This window comes from Pinus tabuliformis, chromosome 8 (assembly GCF_031772625.1).
Source record: "Pinus tabuliformis cultivar Carrire ecotype Pingquan chromosome 8, CPIR1, whole genome shotgun sequence".
In the NCBI taxonomy this organism is placed as follows: Eukaryota; Viridiplantae; Streptophyta; class Pinopsida; order Pinales; family Pinaceae; genus Pinus; species Pinus tabuliformis.
Genome location: NC_142294.1, coordinates 1,646,282,631 through 1,646,307,563, shown reverse-complemented (window position 1 = coordinate 1,646,307,563; position 24,933 = coordinate 1,646,282,631). Strand labels below are relative to the sequence as shown.

At 37.6% G+C, this 24,933-nt stretch overlaps 1 protein-coding gene across 6 annotated transcripts in view; it reads left to right on the top strand.

Moving 5' to 3' along the window:
* The window catches only part of DGK1 (diacylglycerol kinase1), a 182,432-nt gene that overhangs the window by 9,863 nt on the left and 147,636 nt on the right, over positions 1-24,933 (top strand). For 4 of the 6 annotated variants that reach the window (XM_089374252.1, XM_089374253.1, XM_089374254.1 and 1 more), the window contains one exon: positions 61-1,768. In XM_089374252.1, coding sequence (XP_089230378.1) covers positions 557-1,768 — 1,212 coding nt within the window. In that variant the 5' untranslated portion in view covers positions 61-556. The remainder of the gene's footprint in view (positions 1-60; positions 1,769-24,933) is intronic. The other 2 variants (XM_089374257.1, XM_089374256.1) reach the window with 2 other exon arrangements.

The following is a 24,933-nucleotide window of genomic DNA, read 5'->3' as shown; positions in this document are numbered from 1 at the left end:
TATTATTTTTAATGTTGTTCATCACAACATTTCTTATTGATGTGTTCCTTGTATTGGCAGATATGATCCCATCTAGGGTGGAACTACATTCTTGGCTTAATTAGTCTTGTTCATAGTTCCATTGCAATCTTAACAACTGGCTTTTGTTTTTCAAATTCAATGGCTCTTTTGGCCTGACAATTCCATAGCATGTGATGTATTTTTCTGTAGAAACGAATAGTAATTCTTTGAAGAGTTTAGAGGAAGCCATCTGGTGAACTGATCAAGGTTATCATACATTTAGGGGGATCTTCCATGCTTTTTTGGTTAGATTGTATGAAAGCACATGAGAAAGAGTTGAGCTTCTAGAAGTTTCGTGGGCATTTTTGATGAATCAATCATTTCTCTCCAAGTTAAGGGGATAACAGTGCCAAGGTATGCTACTGCAGCAACTAGTGGTGAGTGTGGATACAAAAGTTTTTTTAGGACTGCCTTCTTTCCATGGAAGAAGCAGTCAAAAGAGTCAAAACCTGTTTGTAAATTTTCTTCTCTTAAAGACAATAGCAATATTATTTCAATGAAATATGCTAGTAGAATTCCTGAAAGAATGGATAAGTTTAAAGAAATATGGCATCTTATGATGCCAAAGTTATTGCGCTTGTATCCTTCTACAAAATTTGAAGAATCAGGCATACTCATTTTGGCATGGTTTACTACTATAGTTGTTGGAGTTATAGCTCTTGTTTATGCAATTCTAGAATGGCAAAAAAGTCACTGGATGAAAGTGGCAAGAAAGGCAAAAAAGAAAGTGAAAGTAAAGTTGTTGCCTCCTGTGAGTCACACTTGGGATAAAGACTCTGGGTCCCATGGAAAACATTCAACTTGTTGCGTTTGTCTGAAGTCTCTTCTGCCACAGCAGCCTTTGGGGCCTGTGGTGACTTATAGCTGTTCCATACACCACTGCATTGTTTGTGGTGTAGAAGCACATTCAGACTGTTCAAAGGATGCATCTAAGGATTGCAAATGTGTAGCCATGGCAGGTTCTCCAAAGCTTTTTCATCAGTGGGTAGAAGGATGGACAGAAATGGAGGATATTACTGAGGAAAATGCATTTTGCTCATATTGTGAAGAACCGTGCAGTGGATCATTTCTTCTGGCATCTCCAATTTGGCGTTGCATGTGGTGCCAGCGCTTAGTGCATATTGAATGTCATGCAAACATGGCGACAGAATCAGATGATATTTGTGATTTGGGTCCTTACAAAAGACTCATTTTATCCCCACTTTGTGTGAAAGATTTGGATAAGAAGACCGAGGCCAATGGATTTCTGAGCTCCATCACACATGGAGCGAATGAATTGGCATCCTCTGTCCGAGGACAAATCAGGAAGAGGAGGCGAAAAAGCAAACGTTCAACTGCATCTTCTCTTGATAGCAACAATAGTAATAGCACTGTTGATACCTGTACAGATGGTACAGGAGATTCACCTCCAATCCTCAATGGATTGACAGAACTGGATGGAAAATGCCATGGTTTTACAGATGGAGGTGAATCAAGCCCAAATATGGTAAGTGATAGAGGAACAGGAAGTAAACAAGATAGATCAAGTCCAATGCCTGCAAATCAGAATGATAGTCATTCACAAATTGTTGGCAGAAAACAGAGGTATGAGTTGGTAGATTTACCCCAAGATGCCAGACCACTACTAGTTTTCACTAACAGGAAGAGTGGGGCTCAAGATGGAGCATCTTTGAGAAGACGTTTATATATTCTTCTAAATCCTATACAGGTGAGCTTTTCTAATACCATTGCTTGTTTGATTTTGTGCGATTTTTAAATGATTTCAATATTGCGGCATAAACCATTATTAATATGATTTCTGCTAACAATTTTTGTCCTATTTTCTTAAAGCATTTTGCCCTACAACAGTTTGTGATTATCTACTTTGACCATTGTGACTTAGATGGGTAGAATTCCCTGGTTGCTGTACCCAAGATTTAGCTCATTTGAAGGTTTCTGCCCCAGTAGTTGCTGACATAGTATTGTACATTTACAGTTTGGAATTTGATAACTATAAGCAATATGTTAATATTTGTGAGAGGGCAAAAAACATAAAATTTCCCTTCAGCATTTGTCTGGGAAATCCCTTTGCAATAATGGCAAAGGATGATAACATTAGGTATAACTTATGCAAACTAATTTGTAACGTACTAGGGTAATTTTACCCTAGGATTTTATCCTGTAGCAACAATTTTTCTTCTCTAAAGTACCTAATCAATTCAATTGCTATTTCTTGAACAGCTAGGGTTTTTTATATTCAACAGTTTTCATTCCCATTCACAAGGGACACTCTAGTGCGGTTATACACTTTAACATCCACAGTCCACAGTATAGCACAACATTACAGATCAGCCAATAGTATCCGATAGATCAACCAGTCCAATATAAATTCTCAAGTTTGAAATTCAACAGGAGAATATGACCAATGTAATCCACACAGAACCTAATGAAATCAATCAATACAACAGTGGTCCGACTGGATACTTCAAAAAACCAAAATACCCTAGCTTGCCTTAGATCTGCTGCTTCAGTCCTGCCCTAGTCACTGTAATTTTCGGGTCTGTTCCAGTACAGGATCTTTGCACTCCTCCTTTAAGCTAAATCAGGGTTTGCACCTAATTCCAGGCTGCATATCAGCTTCACTCAACACCTCAAGCCCTAGCTCCACCTTCTGCGAGGGCTACACACTTTCTTCCATTTTTGTTCGTCTTAGGGTACCTTCTCTCCTTCAGAAAACCACAGTCCAGTGCCTCCCAAAGTGCTTACGGTGGTTTGTCCCTACAAGATGTTGAACAGAATGGTTCTTCGGAGGGTTTCTGATCCTTCCAAATGGTTCTGGCTCACCTTTAGAGACTGCATTCAAATTGATCCAGTTGTTTTCCCTCACAGCACTTTGATTTGGTCCAATGTCACTCACGGAGCCCTTTTTGTCCTTTCCAAGACATAAGCCAGGCTGCTACAAATTTCGCTGTTTTAGCTAAGTGGGTTTCTGTATCCAGAACAGGGGAAACAAGATGGGAAAACATCACTGTCTCCAGATTGGAACAAGGAATTAAAACAGAGTTTCGCTGCCCTTCCAGAACTGTATTAAAGCAGGGTTTCACTGCCCTTCCAGATTGGTATTCCTGTGCCAAAACAAGGATCAAGAACCGACATAATTTCACTGCTTTTTTAGATAGTTTTCCTGTGCCAGAACAGAGAGAAAGATAGAATGGTGTCAACTAGGGTGGACTCCTTCACCACCGAAATTGACCAGAATAAAGGGGTTTTAAAACCCTTAGAGCTAATGCTCAAAAACAAATGAATTGATCCACACAATGATGATGATCCAAATGAGTTCATCCCTCTTGTATTTATAGATTTTCTAGAGGGGTTTCTCCTCTTAATTGATTGAGTAAGATACACTTCAAACCTTAACTTTGGGTTTCTTTGCCTAACTGCCCCCAAAACTTGCCCAATCCTGGGTATTTTTGGGGTTTTTCCCTTTATTGAGAACTATAGCCTACGGGGATCGATAGACTACTTTGTCTCTCATTAGTCCTTAATTTGGGGAGGACATTACATAATTTATCTGTGATGCATATGATAAATAATTGGAATTCAGGAGAGTTGACATGACTGAGACCCCGAGTTCTTTTTCTCTTAAGCAGTTTTCCATTGGAATCTATCTGCAGTGAGTGTTTCAGGCATTTCTGTTTTGTTTTTTGATATTACAATGAATATAACTAATTAATCAGTTTCTAAAGCCAATTCTTCCTTCAGATGAGATCTCTCAATTAATCATGCATTTCAAGTTTGGTTGGTTGATGTTGCAATGAATTCTATGGTTGTTCTGGAGTATTTCACAAAAGAGAGGTGCCATTTGGCAGGGGTAATATTTTCTACTGTTGATCAGTTTTTTATTGACATCACTACTGTACTTGTACTTTATTATAGTTACATCTTGCAATTGCATGGTTTTAGTATGTGGGCATTGTAATTCTATTGTGCAACCGTTTGTCTTTCTATTGGGTTAGGTTTAGTAGTTTCAACCAATGTCGCAAACATTGCAATCGGGATAAAATCACCAAGGGTCCGGAAAAAGAAAAAATCGTAAAAATCGAAAGCAAAGTTAAAAAATTATTCATTTTATTTTTCAATTTTAGTATCTAAGATTCTAAAGCATCCTCAACATAAAATAAATATGTTGACACATAAATATGAAAAAAAACCTATGTTGCACGAAACTTCAAGGAACCCGACGTTTCGGGACGTACCCGTACCCGTACCTGAAACTCTGAAACTCAGTTGAAACTCGACTGAAACTCGACCATCATGTAATCATCTATGAGAGTTAGTATAGATTTTGTTTTCCTTCTAAATTGTCATCTATGGGTCTTATTCCCTTTTTCTTTCAAGATAATATGTTTTTCACTTATTCATAAATTTATTTTTATATATATAACACATATGACGTTTCAGTCGACGTTTCGGTTGATGTTTCCATTTTTGGGAGGTGATGTTTCTAAACGTACCTGTTTTGGAAACTTAGAAACATTTCAGCGCTTTGTGCAACTTAGAAAAAAACTAATATATAAGATGTGTAACATGTCTAGTGCTTCATCACACATAATAGTGAATCATGTCCTGAATGAAAAATCTTGATTTAACCTCAAAATATCAACAAAAATATAATAAGTATATCTTATAGCATGAGTCATATATGATGAAATGAACCACCAAGTAACTAATGATTTCCTTTGCACCTTTTGCGAGAAAATATAATAGCTTTTGCTCTAGATGAAGAAGGCCCTGGTGCTAGCATTGGACCTCCTAGTCCTCTAAAAGAACTAGGAGCCGGAGGAGGTAGACCACGTCCTCTACTGGTGATGATAGTAGGTGGTGTCACCTCCTCCTCATGTTGCTCCTCCTCCTCCTCCACCCTCTCCCCTGCAGTTGCTATCTCCTTCAGTACCTCTAACCAATTAGGGGTCGATTCCATGACAGGCCTCTCGGTCTCAACCCTCCATGCAACAGTGGTGTCAATCCCATCCAATGAGATGACCTCCACATTAGAGGTCTACTGAAGTTGATTCACCCACAATTGGAGATTGTAGTAGACATAGACCATTTCGTTAAGGTTTTGGGACTCCAACTTGTATGAGGGTCATAAATTAAAAATTAATAATTGTAAAAATAATAAATTATAATTTTCATTATTTAATGAATTCAAAAAATTAATTTGAATTTTTTTAACTTGTTGCGCTTCTTGGTGTGTATTTTTTCAAATACACTCCTGTTGCGATGCGATTAATTTTTATTATTTAATGAATTCGAAAAAATAATTTGAAAATTTTTAACTTGTTGCACTTCTTGGTGTGTATTTTTTCAAATACTCTCTAGTTGCACTCACATTCAGAGGAGCGACATGTTTAATTGAGCACTCGAATGGCAAGCTTTTGGAGATTGGGTTTTCTGCCACCGTAGCTTCTGTAGCACATCTACAACAAATAAGAGAAACTTAAGAAAAAAGTTGAAACTTGAAAGTTGAAGCAAAGTATGAAGAGATAATGAAATTTGATACAAACTAAAGCTTACCTGACATTTTGGTCGTCCTATTCTGGATAGCCTTGTCAAAGCTAAATGTGTCGCCTGCCATCTTGTATATCTCCATTTCTTTAGAAATTTCTGCACGTTCTGCTGGAGATGATTTCATCTTCTTAACACAAGTAAAAATTCCATCCATGACCTCAACATCAAATATAAAACTAGAGGAGTAAGAAAATGCGGGGTTTAGGTAGATCCCTGCAGCATGAATGGGACAATGGAGTGTATTGTTCCATCACTCATCAATCACTCTCCATATCAGTTGTTGTTTCTCAAACTCCTCATCCACCTTATCCTCATGATAGTTATGAATGGATTCTTTGGCCCCATTGTGGGCTTGTCTCCATCAACTAATCTAAGAACCTTTACCAAAGGTTTAGTAATGGTACACACCTTCTGCACTCCTACCCAAAAGCTTTCATAGTATGAAGCTAGCTTGCATATGACCTCTCTTTTTGCTTTGCGGCTAAATGATAATGCATGCAACTCCTTTGAAAGAAACATTCTCTTCACATCCCACATAGAATTCAAGAGAGATTGAAGAGATATGAAGCTAGTGTCAAACTGTGTAATAGTAGGGTGCACCAACTCCTTGTTATTGGTGAATCTTCTCATCAAATGAAGCACAAATGCATGATGGTATATAAATTTTGTAATGCTTCTTGATGATTCAAAAATATCCTTGACAAAAGGAATTTTTCCTATCTCCTCCAACATCAAATTAATACAGTGTGCAACACAATGTGTCCAAAACAAGTTAGGATGCTTCTCCGGAAGCATCCTGCCAGCGACAACATAATTTCCAGCATTGTCCGTCATGACCTGGACAATATGTTGTGGAGCTAGCTCCTAAATGAACACATCCAACAAATCACATAATAATCGTGCATCTTTGATATGTACAGATGCATGAACAAATTTCATAAACATTATCCCCTTGGGACAATTAACCAACAAGTTAATAAGGGTTCTACCCTTTTGATCTCTCCAACCATCTGAGATCATAGTGCATCCTATGTGTGCCCATGATGCCTTGAATTGCTTTAATCTTGTAGTTTAATTGGCCTTTTCATTTTGAAGAATAGGCCCTCTCAAGTCATCAGAGGAAGGAGCTTTGTACCTCGGGCCAACAATAGCAATGGCATCAAACATAGGCTGGAAAAAGGGATTGTTCTCGACAATGCTGAAGGGAATGTCACTCCATAGAACTAGCTTGTCAATTTTTTTTTAAGAGTTGACTTGATAGATGGTTGTGCACCAAGTGTTTATCTGGCAACAAAAAATGATGAAGCAACTATGGGGTTGATTATAGAAGCTGATGTCACCTGCCACCACTCCACCCCTTGCCATTTGAGTCTGTGAAAATTCAGCTAACCCCGAATCCTATTGCAACAACTAATGTTATTTCTTCTATTTGTTAATTTAATTAAACAAAGTGTTTGTTGTGTGCTATGGAAAATATCGAAACAAATACACTGCAACCTTCACAAAAAATACCGCGAAAGAATAAAAAACGACGAAAGAAATAGATGCACACACACAATATACACCATTCTTTTTGGACTAAGTCCCCGGAAAAATCCAACTCGGGAAAACCGGTGCAACCGCTAAGGGTTTTAATATTATGCAATCGTGAAAATCTGAGTACAAACTATGGATGCTTAAACTAGCAATCCAAACAGAGAAATAATTGGCAATAATAACTAGTGAGAAAAATTTCTCACTCCACAGGCGATCCCACACTGACCTAAGCTTGAATTGAGCTGCTCCTTACTCCCTCTATAAAGTCATTGCGTCAGCCTACGCAGTTACTGCATCCCACAAGCTCAGAATTACGTCTCCTCTCACTATCTCGTAAGTTGCTATCTAGGAAACTGATACTCTTTGCCTCCAAACCCTTTGCCCAGCTTCTGGCTTAGAATCTTGACTTCTCCCCAGCAAAACAGAAATCTCCCCAAGAGGGCTTTGTGTTGTCTTTGTGCTTCCTCTCTGTGGCAATCACTGCCTCTCTGCAATGTACTCACTGGAACTGGAAAAACATTCTCCGACCTCACTATCTTTGCCCCTCTCACTGCTTTGACCTCACTGATTCACTTCCGGAGACACATAGCTACTATTTTGGAAATCAAATTCTCAGCAAAATCGAACTCTCAAGTGTGTTCTCCAAACCCCATCGACTTTCTTCTTATAACCCTCTGTTGAGGCTTCAACGACCACGATTAAATCTTAATCGATGGCTCGAATTAACTAGAGATCGATCCATGTACTTTTCTAGAACATTCTCATCATGACATAATTAATTTTGATTAACTAAATCATATTTTCTAAGTTCAGAGTTAGGAAATATATAAAAAATGACTAATAATCTAATTGAGTCGTCTCTAGGTGCAATTTCTAGAAATGATTTTTGAGTTTTGGAGATCTCATGTATTTTAGCCTCTCCACAAAATTTCGTGGCTAGAACACATTTGATGCTACAAAAACTAACAGAGTCTTTATAGCTTCCCTGTTCACTTTGGTTGACTCCATATCTTCTAATGATTTGAGGGCTTTATGGATGATTTTTGGAGTTGCATTTGGGCAAAGTCCTACTTCATGTTCTAGAATTTGTGCAAGGTGGAATTACAATTGGAATACCCCCCCTGTCATATGCTTCCAACACAACTTGCAACCCAAATTTGATCTATCGGAGCCTCGTGTTCACCATATTCCTAGATAAGGTCCAAATGTCTTGGCATGCTTGTTGAACTCTTTATGTAAGAGTGAACCTAGGGCACGAGAAGAATTAAAAAAAATAAAATTAATAATTAGCATTTTGAATTGTTGACAATAAAAACCCTTCTCCACTCAATGAAACAATAATGGAAAAAAAACACATTCCCTGTGCTAGCAAAATCATGGAAAATAAATGGGTGACTGAAACCCAAGGAAAAACAAGGAGAAAACACAAAAAAATAGAGCCTTGTTGAGGAATCTCGGTCCAAAATCCAAATTTCTTTGCTTGGGACCCTAAATACCGTCGGTTTTATCCTCTCTCACTCTATTTGATTTGTTGCCCTCCTCCTTTGCTCGCTCACTTGCCCTTTTTTTGCAAAATGAAACCAAAAAACATAAAAATTGTTTATAAAGTCATCGTTCTGCGTGTCAACATTTTTTTCACTTAGAAACTAAGTTACTTGAAAGGGCTAGGGATTTTGCCTATTCCCAGATTCCGTTCTGAAAACGGGTACGATTCTCGTACGATCCGCTTGGAAACACCGGAAAAATGTTTTTAACCATACCAACAATTCAGAAACGGCGGATCTCGTTCTGGAAACGGTTTTTTAGGATGCAATTTTTTTGGATTTTTTTCGGAAACGAATCCACCCTAAAAAAGGCCAACTGCGGGGAACATAGATCTGCTATGCATTGGGCGTATCTCCCTCAGTGTAACACAAACTAAATGACCATCATCTGCCTTCAAAGTTAAACAAGTCAATGAAATTCCATTATACAAAGAACTTGAGAATGTAAGGCTCAGAACCACTATGAGGATTATATCATTTATGAACATAATCTGAAACACTCTAAGTATTGTCGATGTTCGTTAGTGTTATAGTTTATTCAAATCCTCAGAAGAAATAACAATCATATTATTCAGAATATGCCCATATAATCAAGAAATGTGCCAAATTACAGGCATAACATCCATTCTGTGCACATTCACCATTCCATTTATGTGAGTTACACTTTAAATTTTAAGTGCCCATATGCTAATTCCAGATTAAGTGTGATTTGATAAAACCCATGTGGATATATTCAAATGATTTTTTGAAAGGGAACATAGAATTTTATAGAGACAAATAGAGTATAATCAAAGCTTAATGTGAAATGCAATGTATTGTTGCACATGGAGTTCGTTCCACATTTCCAACATTCTTTCAAAAAGAAAAACAACCTAGTGACATGTAGGAGCAAAAATGTGAATTTGTCAGAGTGCATGAAATGGGGTTTGCTTATGACACGAGTGAATGTCAGTTTCTGTGAGTAAATAAAATTTAAAATTCGGAGCGCGAATTTGGAGCAGTGACGTTGGGGGGGGGCTGTGCTCCCCCGCAACCCTGTTATAAACCAACTGATAAATTTCTGTTAGAGCATTATTTGGATGCATTTGTGGTTGATACTTCTTATTAATTAAGACGTTCTATGCCAACTAATTTAAAGACTGCTCAAACTTTAGCTGAAGAATTGGAAAAGGACAATAAAGCATCTTGGAAGTCTGAAATTTCTGGTTTTGAAAGAGGTCCAGTTAAAGCTAAAGGTAAATAAGTCAAGGAAGTAGAGCATGATCCTATTAAAGAATTAACTCAATTGATTAAGGAAATGAAGATTGAACATGCCAAAAAAATGAATGCCATGTAGGCTAGGCTAATTCAAATGGAAAGATCTCAAGTTCAGAATATGCAACCTAGAAATAATAATAATAGGGGTAATAATAATACATGGCCAAAGAAGAATCCTCCAATTGAACATAGACTGCAAAATCTGCTGTAATCCACCAATGTTGGTGATCAACCTTTGCCTTTCTGCAGTCCTTGTGAAAGTTTCGATGATGAGAATTCATGTGCCATTGCTAAGGGGATCTTGGATGAAGGAACAAGTGAAGCGATAAGTATAATTAGTCAAGATTCTCAAGAAGAAATTGTTGTATGGAAATGATCCCTTCATCTTTTACCATCAACAATTTTAGTGATGAAAAGGATCCTATTACACAGTTGTATGGTGAAAAGCCATCTCAAGAGAAAATCTTGGAAATTGCTCGAAGCAAGGGATATACTTATTGAAAGAAAAGTAAATATCAGAATAAGGAGCAGGTTGCTTCTAAAAATTATCAGTCAGGGTTGAGGATTGATTGGGTCTTATGGATAAACAATGCAAAGTTTTTTGTCCCCCTCCTTGAGATTTTAAAAATTCCATCTCAAAGAGTGACATTTGTTAAGGCTATTGGCATCTCCCAAACAGATAAGGTTGATATGCACCATAAGGACGAGAAAATCAAGTCAAAAGATTTAAACTGCTACATGACAAATGAGGATCATCATCCCTTCTTTTTGACTTTGACAGTTAATGATTGCCTGCTACACAATTGTATGTTGGATTTTGGGGCTTCAACCATTGTCATGACTAAGAAAGTTATGGACCAATTGAACTTAAGGATATCACAATGTTATCATAATATATGTTCCATGGATTTAAAGAAAATTGAAGTCCTCAGTGTAATCAATGATTTGCAAGTCTGCTTGGCAAATTTCCCATGCATGATAATTACTATGGATATCACCATTATAGATGTACTTGATGTGTGGGGAATGATGTTATCAAGAAAGTTTGTAGCTGATCTTGGAGGATGCATTTAGTTAGACTTATCCTATGCTACTATTCCTGCGACAGAAGGTGGTATGGTTAGATTGTATAGGGAGGTCAAGAGAAGGCATCATAAATAAAACAATGAAATAAGTCAGCTTCTACTTTAATTTAACAGTAGGTATTTATTTATTTATTTAGATTGGCAAATTCTTCTCTCAATCTATCAATTTCTGTCTTGATGATGGATCCCCTTTGGGGTTCGAAACATCGACATGATGAAAAAGACACTGTGGATAATCTGGATCATATTTTTCCATAAGGCATCATGTTGAGAAAGAGATTACTTATAAAGGTATTCTAGGGTTCAAGTGAGAAACATTCTCACTAGGAGGTCCTTTAGAAAGACACAATTTAGGTTCAAGGCTTCTCAAGGAAGCAATTCACTTTCTATGAAGAGACCTAGAACGAAGGCTGAAGATCAAGGGTTTGATAGATTTGGCAATTGTTAGAGTAACTCAAGGTTAAGGCAAGGAGAAAAGGTTTCTTGTAATGTATGTTAGCTAATACAAGGCTCATTAAACCTTCAATAAAGTCATTAAATTGAGGAAAGAAAAACTAGGAATTCCCTCTTAGGGCAAACACATAGGGCAAGAGAATTTATGGATGAAATTGAAATGGATGCCCACCAAATTGATAAGTTTTGTTGTAAACCCTACCAACATGATGATTAGGCTCTCCAACCACCAAAATACCTCTTCCTTAGAATTTCGCCCTAAGCCCTAGTTTCTAGCCCTAGCCTTGAAAGGACTGAATTTAAGAGAGGGAAATGATGGATAAAATATGGGATTGATCACCAACAAGTTAGAATATTGCTTTGTTCCTTGGGAGAATGGAGTATATGATGATTTAGGTTAGCTAAACTTGTTTTCAAGGAGGTCGAAATTTGATGCTCTAGCAAGCAAATTTCAAGCATTTACCCACTCAATGAAAAATGGATTTTTATGGGAGAGCTACAATGAGTTCACCACTAGGACTATTCAATACATGTTATACATGAGTAATGTGTGCAAAATTAATTTAAATAGCAATTCCATTAATTTTCAACAAATTAGGGCATAATTTTATCATGACCTAGAATCAACAATTTCATACATTAGACATAGAAAAATAGATATTCAGTAACGCATAACACTTATAAAACAACATGCAAGAATTCCTTCCATTATCCAAAGAATAGCTCCAAGATATATCCAAGAATAAGCTCCAAATGTCAAAATGCATCTAAGAGATCCAAATATTCCACAAGAGAACAAGAGTGAATTCATCTATTAGACCAAAATTCCAAGTGTAATGATGATGGGTGATCAAATGAGATCTCTAATATATATGTTCTCTATCATGTCCTATTTTAGCCTACAAGCTCTTCTAATCATAAAATAATGTGCAAAAAATGGCCTAGGTCACAAGTTCTTAAGTTTAAATAACAATGGTATGTTCTTATGCTTAGCACAATTACTTCAATGTACTTTTAAGCAGCCCAATGACAATTTCCAAATTAGTTTCCAATAACAATCATATTAACCATAAATCACATTGACAATAAATGTAGATAGTACATAAAATAAAAATGCAGAATACAAGCCAAGATAAGAGAACACCAGATTTGGCGGATGCCAAGGAAAAACCCCAAAAGTCAAAATTGACTGTAGAGTCTCTGAAATGTATTCAAAATATCATCCACTTTCACCTTTATCACCACCATTTCGCTCACATGTCACAACTCCATGACCATATAACCTTTCATTAGCGTCCATTTTCATAATTATATGGGTTCCATTTGCGTTTCCAAAAGTTTATGATTTCTAGTATTATAAGTGAATTAAATGGTTAAAATTTGGAAAAATGGCATATACTTGCTAATACTTAAAAGTGGCTTGAGTTTCATGACATGTGTAGGTCATTTGGAAGCTTCCAAGGCACCCTTTTGTGGCTTCCAATGCTCAAATTCGAATTCCCTTCAAGATATGGAAGAAGATTTGGATAAAGGTCAAAGAGGATATGTGTCTCATCATTACCTATTTGAGTTGTAACTCTAAGAGATTTTCTAGGGATTTAGGGAGAGAATAGTGGACCTCCATTAATGAGGTAGCTTTTTATGTTTTTGTATAAATAGGAGAGCCTTCTCCTTTGAAATGCATGTAAAAACTTGGGGAAATGCTCATGTTTTGAATATAGAATTTGGATTTGGCACCATACTCATGAGCGATGTCACTTTGATTTGGTTATGCTTGTATTTGGAGCCTCTCAACTTTCCATCTCTCATGCTTTTGGATTGACCACTTATAATGTGTGAGATTTATTGTTTTTCATGGATTAAGATTTATTGTTTCTCATAGATTAAGATTTATTTCTTTTATGTCTTTTTCTTGTGTGAGAGGTTAAGAGTGATTGTTTTTTATTTGCTTTCATATTTAGAGGTTAAGAATGATTGTTTTTGCTTTCATTTTATCTCATGTGGTTTTGATTATTCATTTCATAGGATTCTGATTTGATAATGCACACATGATCCCTTAGAGTAGATTTCATTTCATGCAATTTCAATTCCTGCAAGTGTGGTAGATCAAGAGTTCAATTCCTGCAAGTGTGGTAGATTAAGATTTCAATTCCTGCAAGTGTGAAAGATTAAGATTTCAATTCTGCGCACTGTACTATAATTTTTTTTGAATTGATTGTTGAATTAGAATAGGTGAATTTGGTTTGTCGTTATCTGGTTTCGTAGTTAGATTGATCTAAATTGGAAGTTAATTTCTAGCATATACTGTGCACGCATGTTTCACAAGTTTTATGAAACCTTCGGGTTGACAATTAAATGATAGGTAATTAATTTGCCTCAACATTGACTTGCCAAATCAAAGACAAAACAACCCTGTAAAATCTGCAACGCTGCTTTCTCAGTCAACAACAATCAAGTCAAACCTAACCAGGAAGTCAACGATGGTCAACACAACAGTCAAGTAGTCCACTTGGAGCTTGGTCAAACCCAGTCAAATTTGACCTTGTTGGTCAAAGTCAACCCAAGAAAGTGCTTCAAAGTCCAGTCAAATTCGGTCAAAGGAGAGAGAGTTTGTTGTAATTTTTTGTGATCAAAGTTGTAGTGAACCCTGAAGTCAATGTTGGTCAAAGTGCCCATATTTTCTCGATTTTTGTGCCCAACAATGCAGCCTAGAGAAACAAAAATAATCCTCCGAAAATCGCAATAAAAATTGGTCAAAGAGTCCTTGGTCAATGATGGTCAAACTTGTTCAACTACTGAAATTTTCGGCACTGCAATTTTGTCCAAAATTTTGACCTTCTTATGCCACACGTGAGAGAGAGAGAATGCCCAATTGTTGTATGGACCAATGCGAGGATGAGAGAGAAGAATGAGTGATGATGATGCGAAATGAGGTGAGAGGTCACTTGTATTTATACCCAGTGTTGCGAACATCGTGATTGGGATTAAATTGGCGAGGGTCCAAATCGGAAAAAATCGGGAAAATCAAGAAAAAATCAATAAAAATCATCAAAAAATCGAGAAGAACAAAATATTCATTTTTTTTTTTCAATTTTTTTAATATCTAAAGCATCCACAACATAAAATAAATGCATTGACACATAAATATGATAAAAGAACTAATATATAAGATGTGTAATATCATTTCTAGTGCTACATCACACATAATAGTGAATCATGTCCTGAATACTAAGTCACGAGTCCCAACTCAGCGTCAAAATATCAACAAAAAATATAATAATGTATCTCATATCATGAGTCATAATGTCATATACAATGAAATGAACCAAATAACTAATACTATTGATTTCCTCTGCTCCTCTTGCAAGAAAATGCAACAACTTTCCCTCTAGATGTAGATGGTGGTGGAGCTGGCAGTGGACTTAGCTGGCCTCTAGAAGCTGGAGTACTAGGAGCTATAGAAGGTAGACCACGTCTTCTACTGGTGACAGGGGTAGGTGGTGTCACCTCCTCCTCTGCCTCTTCCTCCTCCTCCACTACTTCCTGCTCTAACCAATCAGGGGCGAACTCCATGACAGGCCTCTCGGCCTCAAACCTCCATGCAACAGTGATGTCAATCCCATCCAATGAGATGGCCTCCACATCAGGTGTCCTTTCAAGTTGCCTCACCCACAATCAAATATTGTAGTAGACGTAGAGCATGTCCTTAAGTCATTGGGACTCCAACCTATACAAGGGTCATAAATTAATAAATTATAAATAATAAAATAATAATTATAAAATAATATTATTTAATGAATTCAAAAAATTAATTTGAAATTTGGAATATTTCAACCTGTTGCACTTCTTGGTGTGTATTTTTTTTCAAATACACTCTAGCGCCCGTATCCCGAGGAGCTACATGTTTGGCTGAGTACTCAAATGGCAAGCCTTCGGAGATTGGGTGCTCTGCCACCATAGCTTCTCCACCATGCATCTACAACAAGTAAGATAAACATAAGGAAAAAAATGAAATTTGAAACAAACTAAAGCTTACTTGGCATTTTAGTCTTCCTATCCACAACAACCATGTCAAAGCTAAATGTGCCCACTTGCCATCCTGTATATCTCTATTTCTTTGGAGATTTTTGCACGTTCTGCTGGAGATGGCACCATCCTTTGAACACAAGTGAAGAATCCATCCATGACCTCAACATCAAATAAGAAACCATAGGAGTAAGCAGATGCGGGGTTCAAGTGGATCCCTGTAGCATGAATGGGACAATGGAGTGTATTGTTCCATCGCTCATCAATCACTTCCCATAGGAGTTGTTGTTTCTCAAATCCTTCATCCCCCTTATTATCATAGTAGGTTCGAATGGATTCTTTGGCCATATCCATGGCCTCATACAAGTAGCCCATTGCGGGCTTGTTTCCATCAACTAATCGAAGAACCTTTACCAAAAGTTCAATAATGCTACACACCTCCTGCAATCTCATCCAAAAGCTTTCCTGATATGAAACTAACCTGCATATGGCCTCTCCCTATGGTTTGCGGCTAAATGCCAGAGCACACCACTCCTCTAAAAGAAACTTTCTCTTCACATCCCACATAGAATTCAAGAGGGTTGAAGAGATATGAAACTGGTGGCAAATCGTGTAATGGTAGGGCTCACCAACTCGTTGTTGGTGAATGTTCTCATCAAATGAAATACAGATGCATGATCATATATAAATTTTGTAATGCTTTTTGATGACTCAACAATATCTTTGACAAAAGGAACTTTTCCTTTGTCCTCCAACATCAAATCAATGCATTGTGCAACGCAAGGTGTCCAAAATAAGGTAGGATGCCTCTCCATAAGCCTCTTTCCAGCAACAACATAATTTGCAATATTGTCCATTATGACTTGGACAACATGTTGTGGACCCACCTCCTGAATGAACACATCCAACAAGTCACATAATAACCGTGCATATTTGATATGGGCAGATGCATCAACAAATTTCATAAACATTGTCCTCTTGGGACCAAGAAGTTAATAAAGCTTCTACCCTTTTGATCGGTCCAACCATCTGACATCACAGTGCATCTTGTGTGTGCCCATGATGCCCTAAACTCCAACAATATCTTAGTGCAGTCAACCTTTTCATTTTGAAGAATGCGCTCTCTAAAGTCATCACAAGAAGGGACTTTGTACCTTGGGCCAACAATAGCAATAACATCAACCACGTGTTGGAAAAATGGATTGTTCCTTGCAATGCTTAAAGGAATATTACTTCAAAGAAGAAACTTTTCCAACCACTTGTCAGCTTCTTCTTTCTCCATTTTTTAATAACTGAAGAGATAGATGGTTGTGAACCATGTGTGGTTCTAGGAACAAAAAATGATGAGGTAGCTACAAGGTTTGCTGTACATGTTGATGGTGAAGTAGAACCATGGTTGTGAACTAGGTGTGGTTCTAGGAACAAAAAATGATGAGGTAGCTACAGGGTTTGTTGTAGATGCTAATGGTGAAGTAGAACCAGTACCACCCTCATGTTCACCTCCCAATCCCGACACTCTACTCCCTGCTAGTTGACTCTTCAGAGCTGACTTGGACAATTTAGTTTGCTCTATTTTTTCCAATGATCTGAGGGCTTTTCGGATGATTTTTGGATTTATATTTGTGCGAGGCCCCACCTCATGTCCAAGAACTTGTGCATGGTGACACTTCAATCTGTATGCCCCCTGTCATATGATGTCCACATAACTTGCAAGCCAAATTTGATCTGTCAAACCGTCCATCAGGTTCACTAAATTCCCACAAAGGGTTCAATTTCCTTGGCATGTTTGTAACTTTGTTGAACTGTTGAGGTTTAATGTAAGTTGAAGTTTGAACCTAGCGCACAAGAAGAATTGCAAGTTAAAAAAAATATTAAAATTTACAATTTTACATACAACTTTTTGAATTTTTGACAAAAAAAACCCTCAACTCAATGCAACAATAATGGCAAAAAATACACATTCAAACCCAAGCAAAAATGAAAAAACTATGGCACAAGAAGAAATTAAACAAATAAATCTATTAAACAAAGTCTTTCGGTAGAAATCACATGAGAGAATTTTTTGGCCGATGCGTTTCGAACCAACAAGTGTGGTTCATCATTAGGATGAGATGAAGAGGCAGACCATGACAAAGGCTTATATAGAGAGCAATGTAGAGACATAATTTCAAGTAACAACTATATTTGAACAATAATGTTTAAATTATAATATTCATTTATTAATATATTAAAAACAAATATTGTTAAGTAATGGCTAGCTTTTGAAAAAAAATGTTTAAATAATGATATTATTTCATTAATTTATTAAAAATATTAATAGGTAACAGCTAGATTAAATGGCTAGTTTTTGAAAAATAATATTTAAATTAATTTATTAAAACCAAATATTACTAGTTCTTGAAAAATAATATTTAAATAAGATATTAGTTTATTAATTTATTAAAATATTAATATGTAACGGCTATATTAAACGACTAGTTTTTGAAAAAAATATTTAAATAATGATATTATTTCATTAATTTAATAAAAATATTATTAAATTATAAAAAATCGCATCAAGGATTATGTCTTAAGGACGATTGCTGTTCTAGTCGATTCTGATCCTCTCAAGAAGTACAAGGAGGCTCAGGGAAAAACAAAGTGCATGATCTTGGACGAGGTCAAGGATCATGTGATCCCACATATTGCAGAGAAAGACATAGCAAGGGAAATGTGGGAAGCTTTGACCACATTGTACGCAGGAACTTTCGTTCAGCGGAAGATGTTGCTTGAGAGTCAGCTGAGACAGTTTTAGATGCAGAAGGGAGAAGAAATCGATCCCTTCCTTCTCAGCTTGCAAAGGATCCGTGACCAACTAACTTCCATAGGGTTTGGGAGTATGCTTTGTCAAGGTGGCCCTTACTCTCAAAGGCCTTATGGATGCTTGACTTTTAAGTGATCTTTGTGGAATTGGAGTCAACAAGTTGTGGGACCACAAAGGGCCAAGCAAACCCAAAATTAGGTCAAGGGTATGGAGTTGATCAATCACAGATGTACTTGACCTAATTAGAGAAAGGAAGAGGATCAAAGAAAAAATATTCTGTTGATAATTTAATGCTATGATCCTAATGAGGCTAATAGCCAATGGGAAACTGAGGGCAAGAATCGATCTTCGAGCTAGGGCTTGCAATATATCAAGATCCCATTTAGAATCTCGTGAGATTTGGAGGGCTTCTTGAGGATGCGCTATGCAAGAGATCGAATTATTTTGATGGCTAAATCATGAGAAAAGTGATGCCCTATGTGACCTATGGAGGATGGACCTAGAAAAGAAGGGAAGGTGAGAGGAATTCTCTTTGAAAATGATCACGTATGGAAGGATCAATGCCTAATCCTTTGGGGAAGATGGAGTCAAGATGAAATTTGTGATTTAGAGGAACTACACCCAATCAAGGAGCCTCCTACACAACTTCGCATGGCAATAAGGGTTTGAGCTAGGCATGAGAGTAGCTGCTAGAAGAGTTTATACTTCAATGTGCAATAATTGATGACTTATCAAGATGTATTCAATAGAAACAATCTCTAGGAACATTGACCCCTTTACACATGATACGTAAGATGATGAAACGCTATAGAGACTAAATTTCCACAATTTCGCATAAGAAAAGCAGTAAATTTCAGATCTAGAATAGCAAAAATCCCAACAACATCAATGTGACAAAGTAGATAACAAGATTAAGCATGAAAATAGTACTTACATATGCAAAAGAGTATATCCAATCATCATATTATGCCAATTGATGAAGCTACAATACAAGAGAGAGATATCCAAACATCAAAATTCATCCATTACATCCAAAATTGTCCTCCAAAAGGAATAGACAAAATCTCACAAGAGAGACAGACACAATCCAAGGATGATGATGAAAATGAATCATCTCACTTGTATTTATACACTCTAATGAATTCGATTTAGCTAAATTGGGCTAATCAATACTTTTGGTGACAAGCCTACCAAGTAGCTCAATAATGTAAAGATAAGCCTCTCAAGAGGGTCGAATGATGAGCAAAGCAAGTCATTGGGCCTTTGAGGAGGCCTAATGAAGTCCAAGGGGTGCCATGATGTAGAAATTGACTCCAAACATAGTGGATAAGGGGTTGGCCCCTTGTTTTCCAAGCAAGAACTTGTGGTGCTCCCAAGTGGGTATGGGGGCACAAGGATATCCTCATGGGTCTCCAACTGGCTCGAAAATGCTTGTAAACTATAGGGTGGGTCTCCCACTGGATCAAAAATGCTTGTAAACTATAGGGTGGGTCTCCAACTAGATCGAAAATGCTTGTAGACCGTAGGGTGGGTCTCCAACTAGATCGAAAATGGTTGTAGACCGTAAGGGCTAGAATGATGACATAATCTCTCCCTTTGCAGTACGAGATATCCTTTTGACCCTGGAACATCTGCCAAGTGTATGGTGCACTTCTAGAGCCAATTGGGCATGGTGGACCAGGTGCATCATCCTCATCCAAAAGGTGGAACATGAGCAATCAATGAACGCTACTAGAGATCCATGAAGTAATATTTGCTATGATGGAGGCCCATGGCTCTCAACGCTCACCCTACAAGTGCCAGTGTGGCCCTTTGGAGGGCTAGGACCTCGTATAGGGAGACCAAGCCCCAAATGAAGAACCACCTGCAATCCTGCATAAGATCCAATGCGTCCCCTTGCCCTTCCATAGTGGCTTTGGCATGTACAAGTGTCCAAGCTCAATAGGGGGTTAACCAAGAACCCTATTAGGTGGATTCAACCTCTAGAGGGGGTGACATGTCCATGGTACATCCCTTAAGTGGTAGGTGACAAATGATATAATATTGGAATGGAGTGGGGACATGGGGAATCATATAGACCACATGTCAAGGTGCAAAGGTATCTATAATAAGGAAAGACCACACCTGGGTATATGAGTGTAGGAGGGAGCAAAACGTGGTACATGAGTTACCCCAACCTTTGTTTTTCCACCCTTTTTCATATGCCTTTTGCCTGATTGATTTTTCTTCATAACCGCTGGAGGCTGCAGGGGATGGAGAGCATGATGTGTAATATGTAGCAGTGTATACCCCCTTAAGGTGGGGCAATTCATCGCCTACCCGGGGTTGGGACAATCATGGGTTCCTTAGTGATGGAGGGGGCTCATCTAGGGCCAATAGAAACCAGGTGATGGCCATGGATAAGGGGTAGAGCTCATGATTGGCTTTTGCCCACGTGCTAAATTTGCGTGTCCTGACCATCTTTTGCATTTTGTGATACATTTCTTGTTGAGAGTTGCCAAATTATGCTTTTTATTTTCTTTTTAGCTGCATCAACCTTCGGGGCATCGTTCTAAGCCCGATCCAAGGTGTGGACAAGGGGAGGGGGAGGCTAACCCTATGTGGACCCAATGGACACATGTGGAATCAGATGGGAAAAATGATGAATAGGGTAAAGATGAGTGGAAGAGCCGGGGTGATGTGTATGGAATTGGGAAGCAGGACCACACAACCAAAATCAAGATTTCCCATGTAGTGCCAGCCCTAAAATTGGGATTTCCCATGTAGTGCTAGCCCTAAAATCAGGATTTCCCATGTAGTGCCACCCCTAAAGCTAATGGCCAGTGTAAGAGATCCCATGGGACTAAGATACAAGGGTAACGACACAATCAGGCAATGGAGACAAGAATATAGACCTAACCCACTCTTTCCGCCAAATACTCCCACCAATCCATGCCCAAAAGTGTGCATGACAAGTAAGAAAAATTACTCAACTATACCAATGAAAAGTCATACCTTTGGGGTCGGGGGGCCCACCTTCAAACATACATTCATAACAAATGGGTGAGGGATCACATGGCTAGCTCAGGTGGCAGAGAAAATGGCACATCGAGCTATCTGGGGGTTGCTGGTTGCTGGCTGAGGATCATCTAGGAGATTTTTTTTTCTCTTATGCATACTACCCACAGGTGGTGGGTAACAGGTAGCTCGGAAGGTACTCCCACAAGCCCTTGGTGCTAGACTTGTGAGGAGAAAACCCACTAAAGGATGAGTTTGGGTTTTGGACCTAAAGGAATGGGCTTGAAACCCATGAAAATGAGTTTAATTTAATTTTGAGTCATGTAGGCTTAGGCCGGTCAGTGAGGCCAATAGACATGACCCTTGGGGTTTCACACCCTGTGAACAAGTATATAGGAGCCAAAGTAGAGGTTGCTAGACACGATGTGAAGGACAATTCTTGTGAAGGAAGGGTAGCAAAAGGGAGCTGCAACCAAGGATGAGGAGGCCGAGTAGGATCAATTGAAATGAGGTCGTAGTCGGGGAAAGGGGCAATAGGGCCGTAGGAAGGGCTTGTAGGCTGCAGGCCAAGGATCATTAAGAAAAGAGGCCTATTAGGGTAAGTCGAGGGCAAAAGGAAAGTAGGCCCAGGCTGTAGGTTCGATGATTTAGACATCAAGGAAAGTGGCTGCTACAAAGGACTAACATGAGCTGCTAAAGAGGACGGGTTATAGCTATAATAGTGATTGCAGGAGGACTGGTTACCAAGGACAAAAACAAGCCAAGGACCATGAGCTAATGGTACAAGCTTAGGTAACTACAACTATGTGTTATTTGTGCATTTGTATTTTGGGCATGTGAGAGCTTAGAGGATAAGGTCTCAGCCCTTGGTATTTAGTTAAAGGACGAACTTGTATCTTGTATTAATTTTGGCATTGTACTTTTCTAAAGGGCTATGATCCTTGGTACGAGAGCCCTGTGATTTTCTTATTGATGGATTGATAGGGAACATGTTTGGGCCATAATTCTTGTGTACTGTTGTTGATTTCATTGCTGTTATATTCTGCTGTGCAAAGTGCTTTATAGTTGCACATCCCAGTGTTGGAAATAATACTGAGAGGGGGGGGTGAATCAGTATTATAAAATCAATAAAACTTTTTCATCTCCATACTTAGATACATATACGCTACTTCATTTAAGTGAACCCGCGTGTATACGCAACTGTGTCTAATGCAACTAGCGTATATCCAGAATACTTATGATTTAGTTAATCCATTAAATGTTGATCTTTAGTTAGTGCATCAGAACTTCATTAACCACATGAACAGTAAGCAGGTGCAGTAAAACAGAACAGATCATCACACATAAGGAGCACACATGAACACCATGATATAAGGTGGAAACCCAATGTGGGTGAAAACCACCTGCTGCAATTCGTCTCTATCTTCTTTTAATAAGAAACTTCTTTTTACAATAGTACTGGTGCAATCTTATACCAGTACGCAGGCTTCTACCTGCAGAAGGCTACAACCTTCTTAGCTCTTGTACTAGCCGATCCATTTACTAGTACATAGGCGCCGGCCTACTGAAGGCTCCAACCTTCACTCGTTTTCCAGCTGCTCCTGGAAGGGAGCTACAACCCCCTGGCTCTTGTACTGGCCGATATGTTTACCAGTATGTAGGCGCCGACCTATTGAACTCTACGATCATCCAAGGACCTCGTTTCATACATTTTCATACTGGATCCATAAAACAATCACCATTGCAATACAATCATCAACTACACCTGCATCATCAATCTCTGAATCACCCAATATTGAAACCCTGTCAACAACACAATCACCAGAACACAGAACATCAACATAACTCTGCAACAACAACCAGATCCAACTGCAACTTCAAATATCATACTTCATACTGTATACGCTACTCGGACGAACCCAACCTGCGTGTATACGCGCTTTTACCAAAGACAACCCACGTACAGATCTGCAAATTCTAACTTATAACTTTGCAGCTATTTCAGACATCAGAACATAACATTTACAGAATAAACATGCGTCAATAATTCAGATCTAGTCTATCCATAATCAAACCATATAATCATAAACATTCCAAGCCTTAATATCCTGATCCATCATCCATCATCATCTGCATAGGTGCATCCTTGATTCAGATCAAGCTAAGCATCACAAACCCATAACCAGCATACTAGATCTCACACTTCATTAGATATTCATCACCTTGTCACGCCCCCTTGGCCTAATGATCTTCTCCTTATATAGGTTTAGGCTTCTCTCAATACCATGGCCCAAAACCATGTTGAACCAATACCTTGGACCCAATACTTGGGGTCAACACTTCGGACCAAATACCACGGACCAATACCATGGACCAAATACCACGGACCAAAACTTAGTTTTCCAACATGTACGCGCCTTTACTTCTGTGAACTTGCGTGTGTACGTATACGCACCTTTTGCTCTGCTCACCCGCATGTATATGCACTTTCATCAAGTCTAACCTGCGTATACCTTTCTTTTGACCTACTGCACTAGATTTGTCATCTGATTCAGTTGCCATCACCTGTATCATACCTCTGAGTGAGTTGCTATCAAGGACAACACCTGTATCATAATGCCAACACCCAGTGTGTTTATGAACTTACCTAAAGTAATATACTAGACCTAGGGGGCATGGAAATTCCAACATGGTATCATAGCTACTTTGAAACTTGTCAAAGATGGATTTTGGCTTGAGGTATGAGAATAGGTTAGATGGGTTGTCCAACTACAGTTTGTGGAAGAAAAGAATCAAGCTAGTATTGTTGGTGAATGATCTTGCTGACAAGAAGATCACTTAAGGAATTTAGACTTCTGTGATCCATAACATTGTTAAGATAGTCTTCGGCAAAATCACATAACCAATCTTTTGTCGACGCGTTTCGAACCAACCAGTGTGGTTCATCGTCAGGACAAGTTGAAGAACCAACCCGGCTTAGCTAGATTAAATAGAGTGTGCAGAGACTTCAACAGCTATAATGCTAACGGCTAATTTGACCTAATGAACCTGGTCAAAGTACTAAATTAGTTAATTAATATTTCTAGAAATAGGTAAATAAAGGAATTTATTTGTTAATTTAAGTATAATATTAATATTTTAATTATAATGGTCATTATATAATATATATCCAATGATTTAATATTATTCAATTATTATTTAAATAAATGAATAATAATAAATTAATTTAAAATTAGATATATTATTAATATTATTTCGAATATTAAGAGAATCTATTAATATTTTAATTATAATGGTCATTATATAGTATATATTTTAAATGATTTATTATTATTTAATTATATTATTAAATAATTATAATATAATTTTTATTTAATAATAAAAAGATATATCATTAAATAATTGAATTCATTTGTTAGTTTAAAAATAAATAGATATATTATTAATATTATTTCAATTATTAAGTTAATCTATAGTATCATATTAATAATTATAATGGTCATTATATAATATATATTAAATGATTTATTATTATTCAATTACTATCTAATTACACGTGAATGGTAATAAATCACTACTATTTTTATAATTTAGTTACATTAGGTAATTATGTAATAATTAA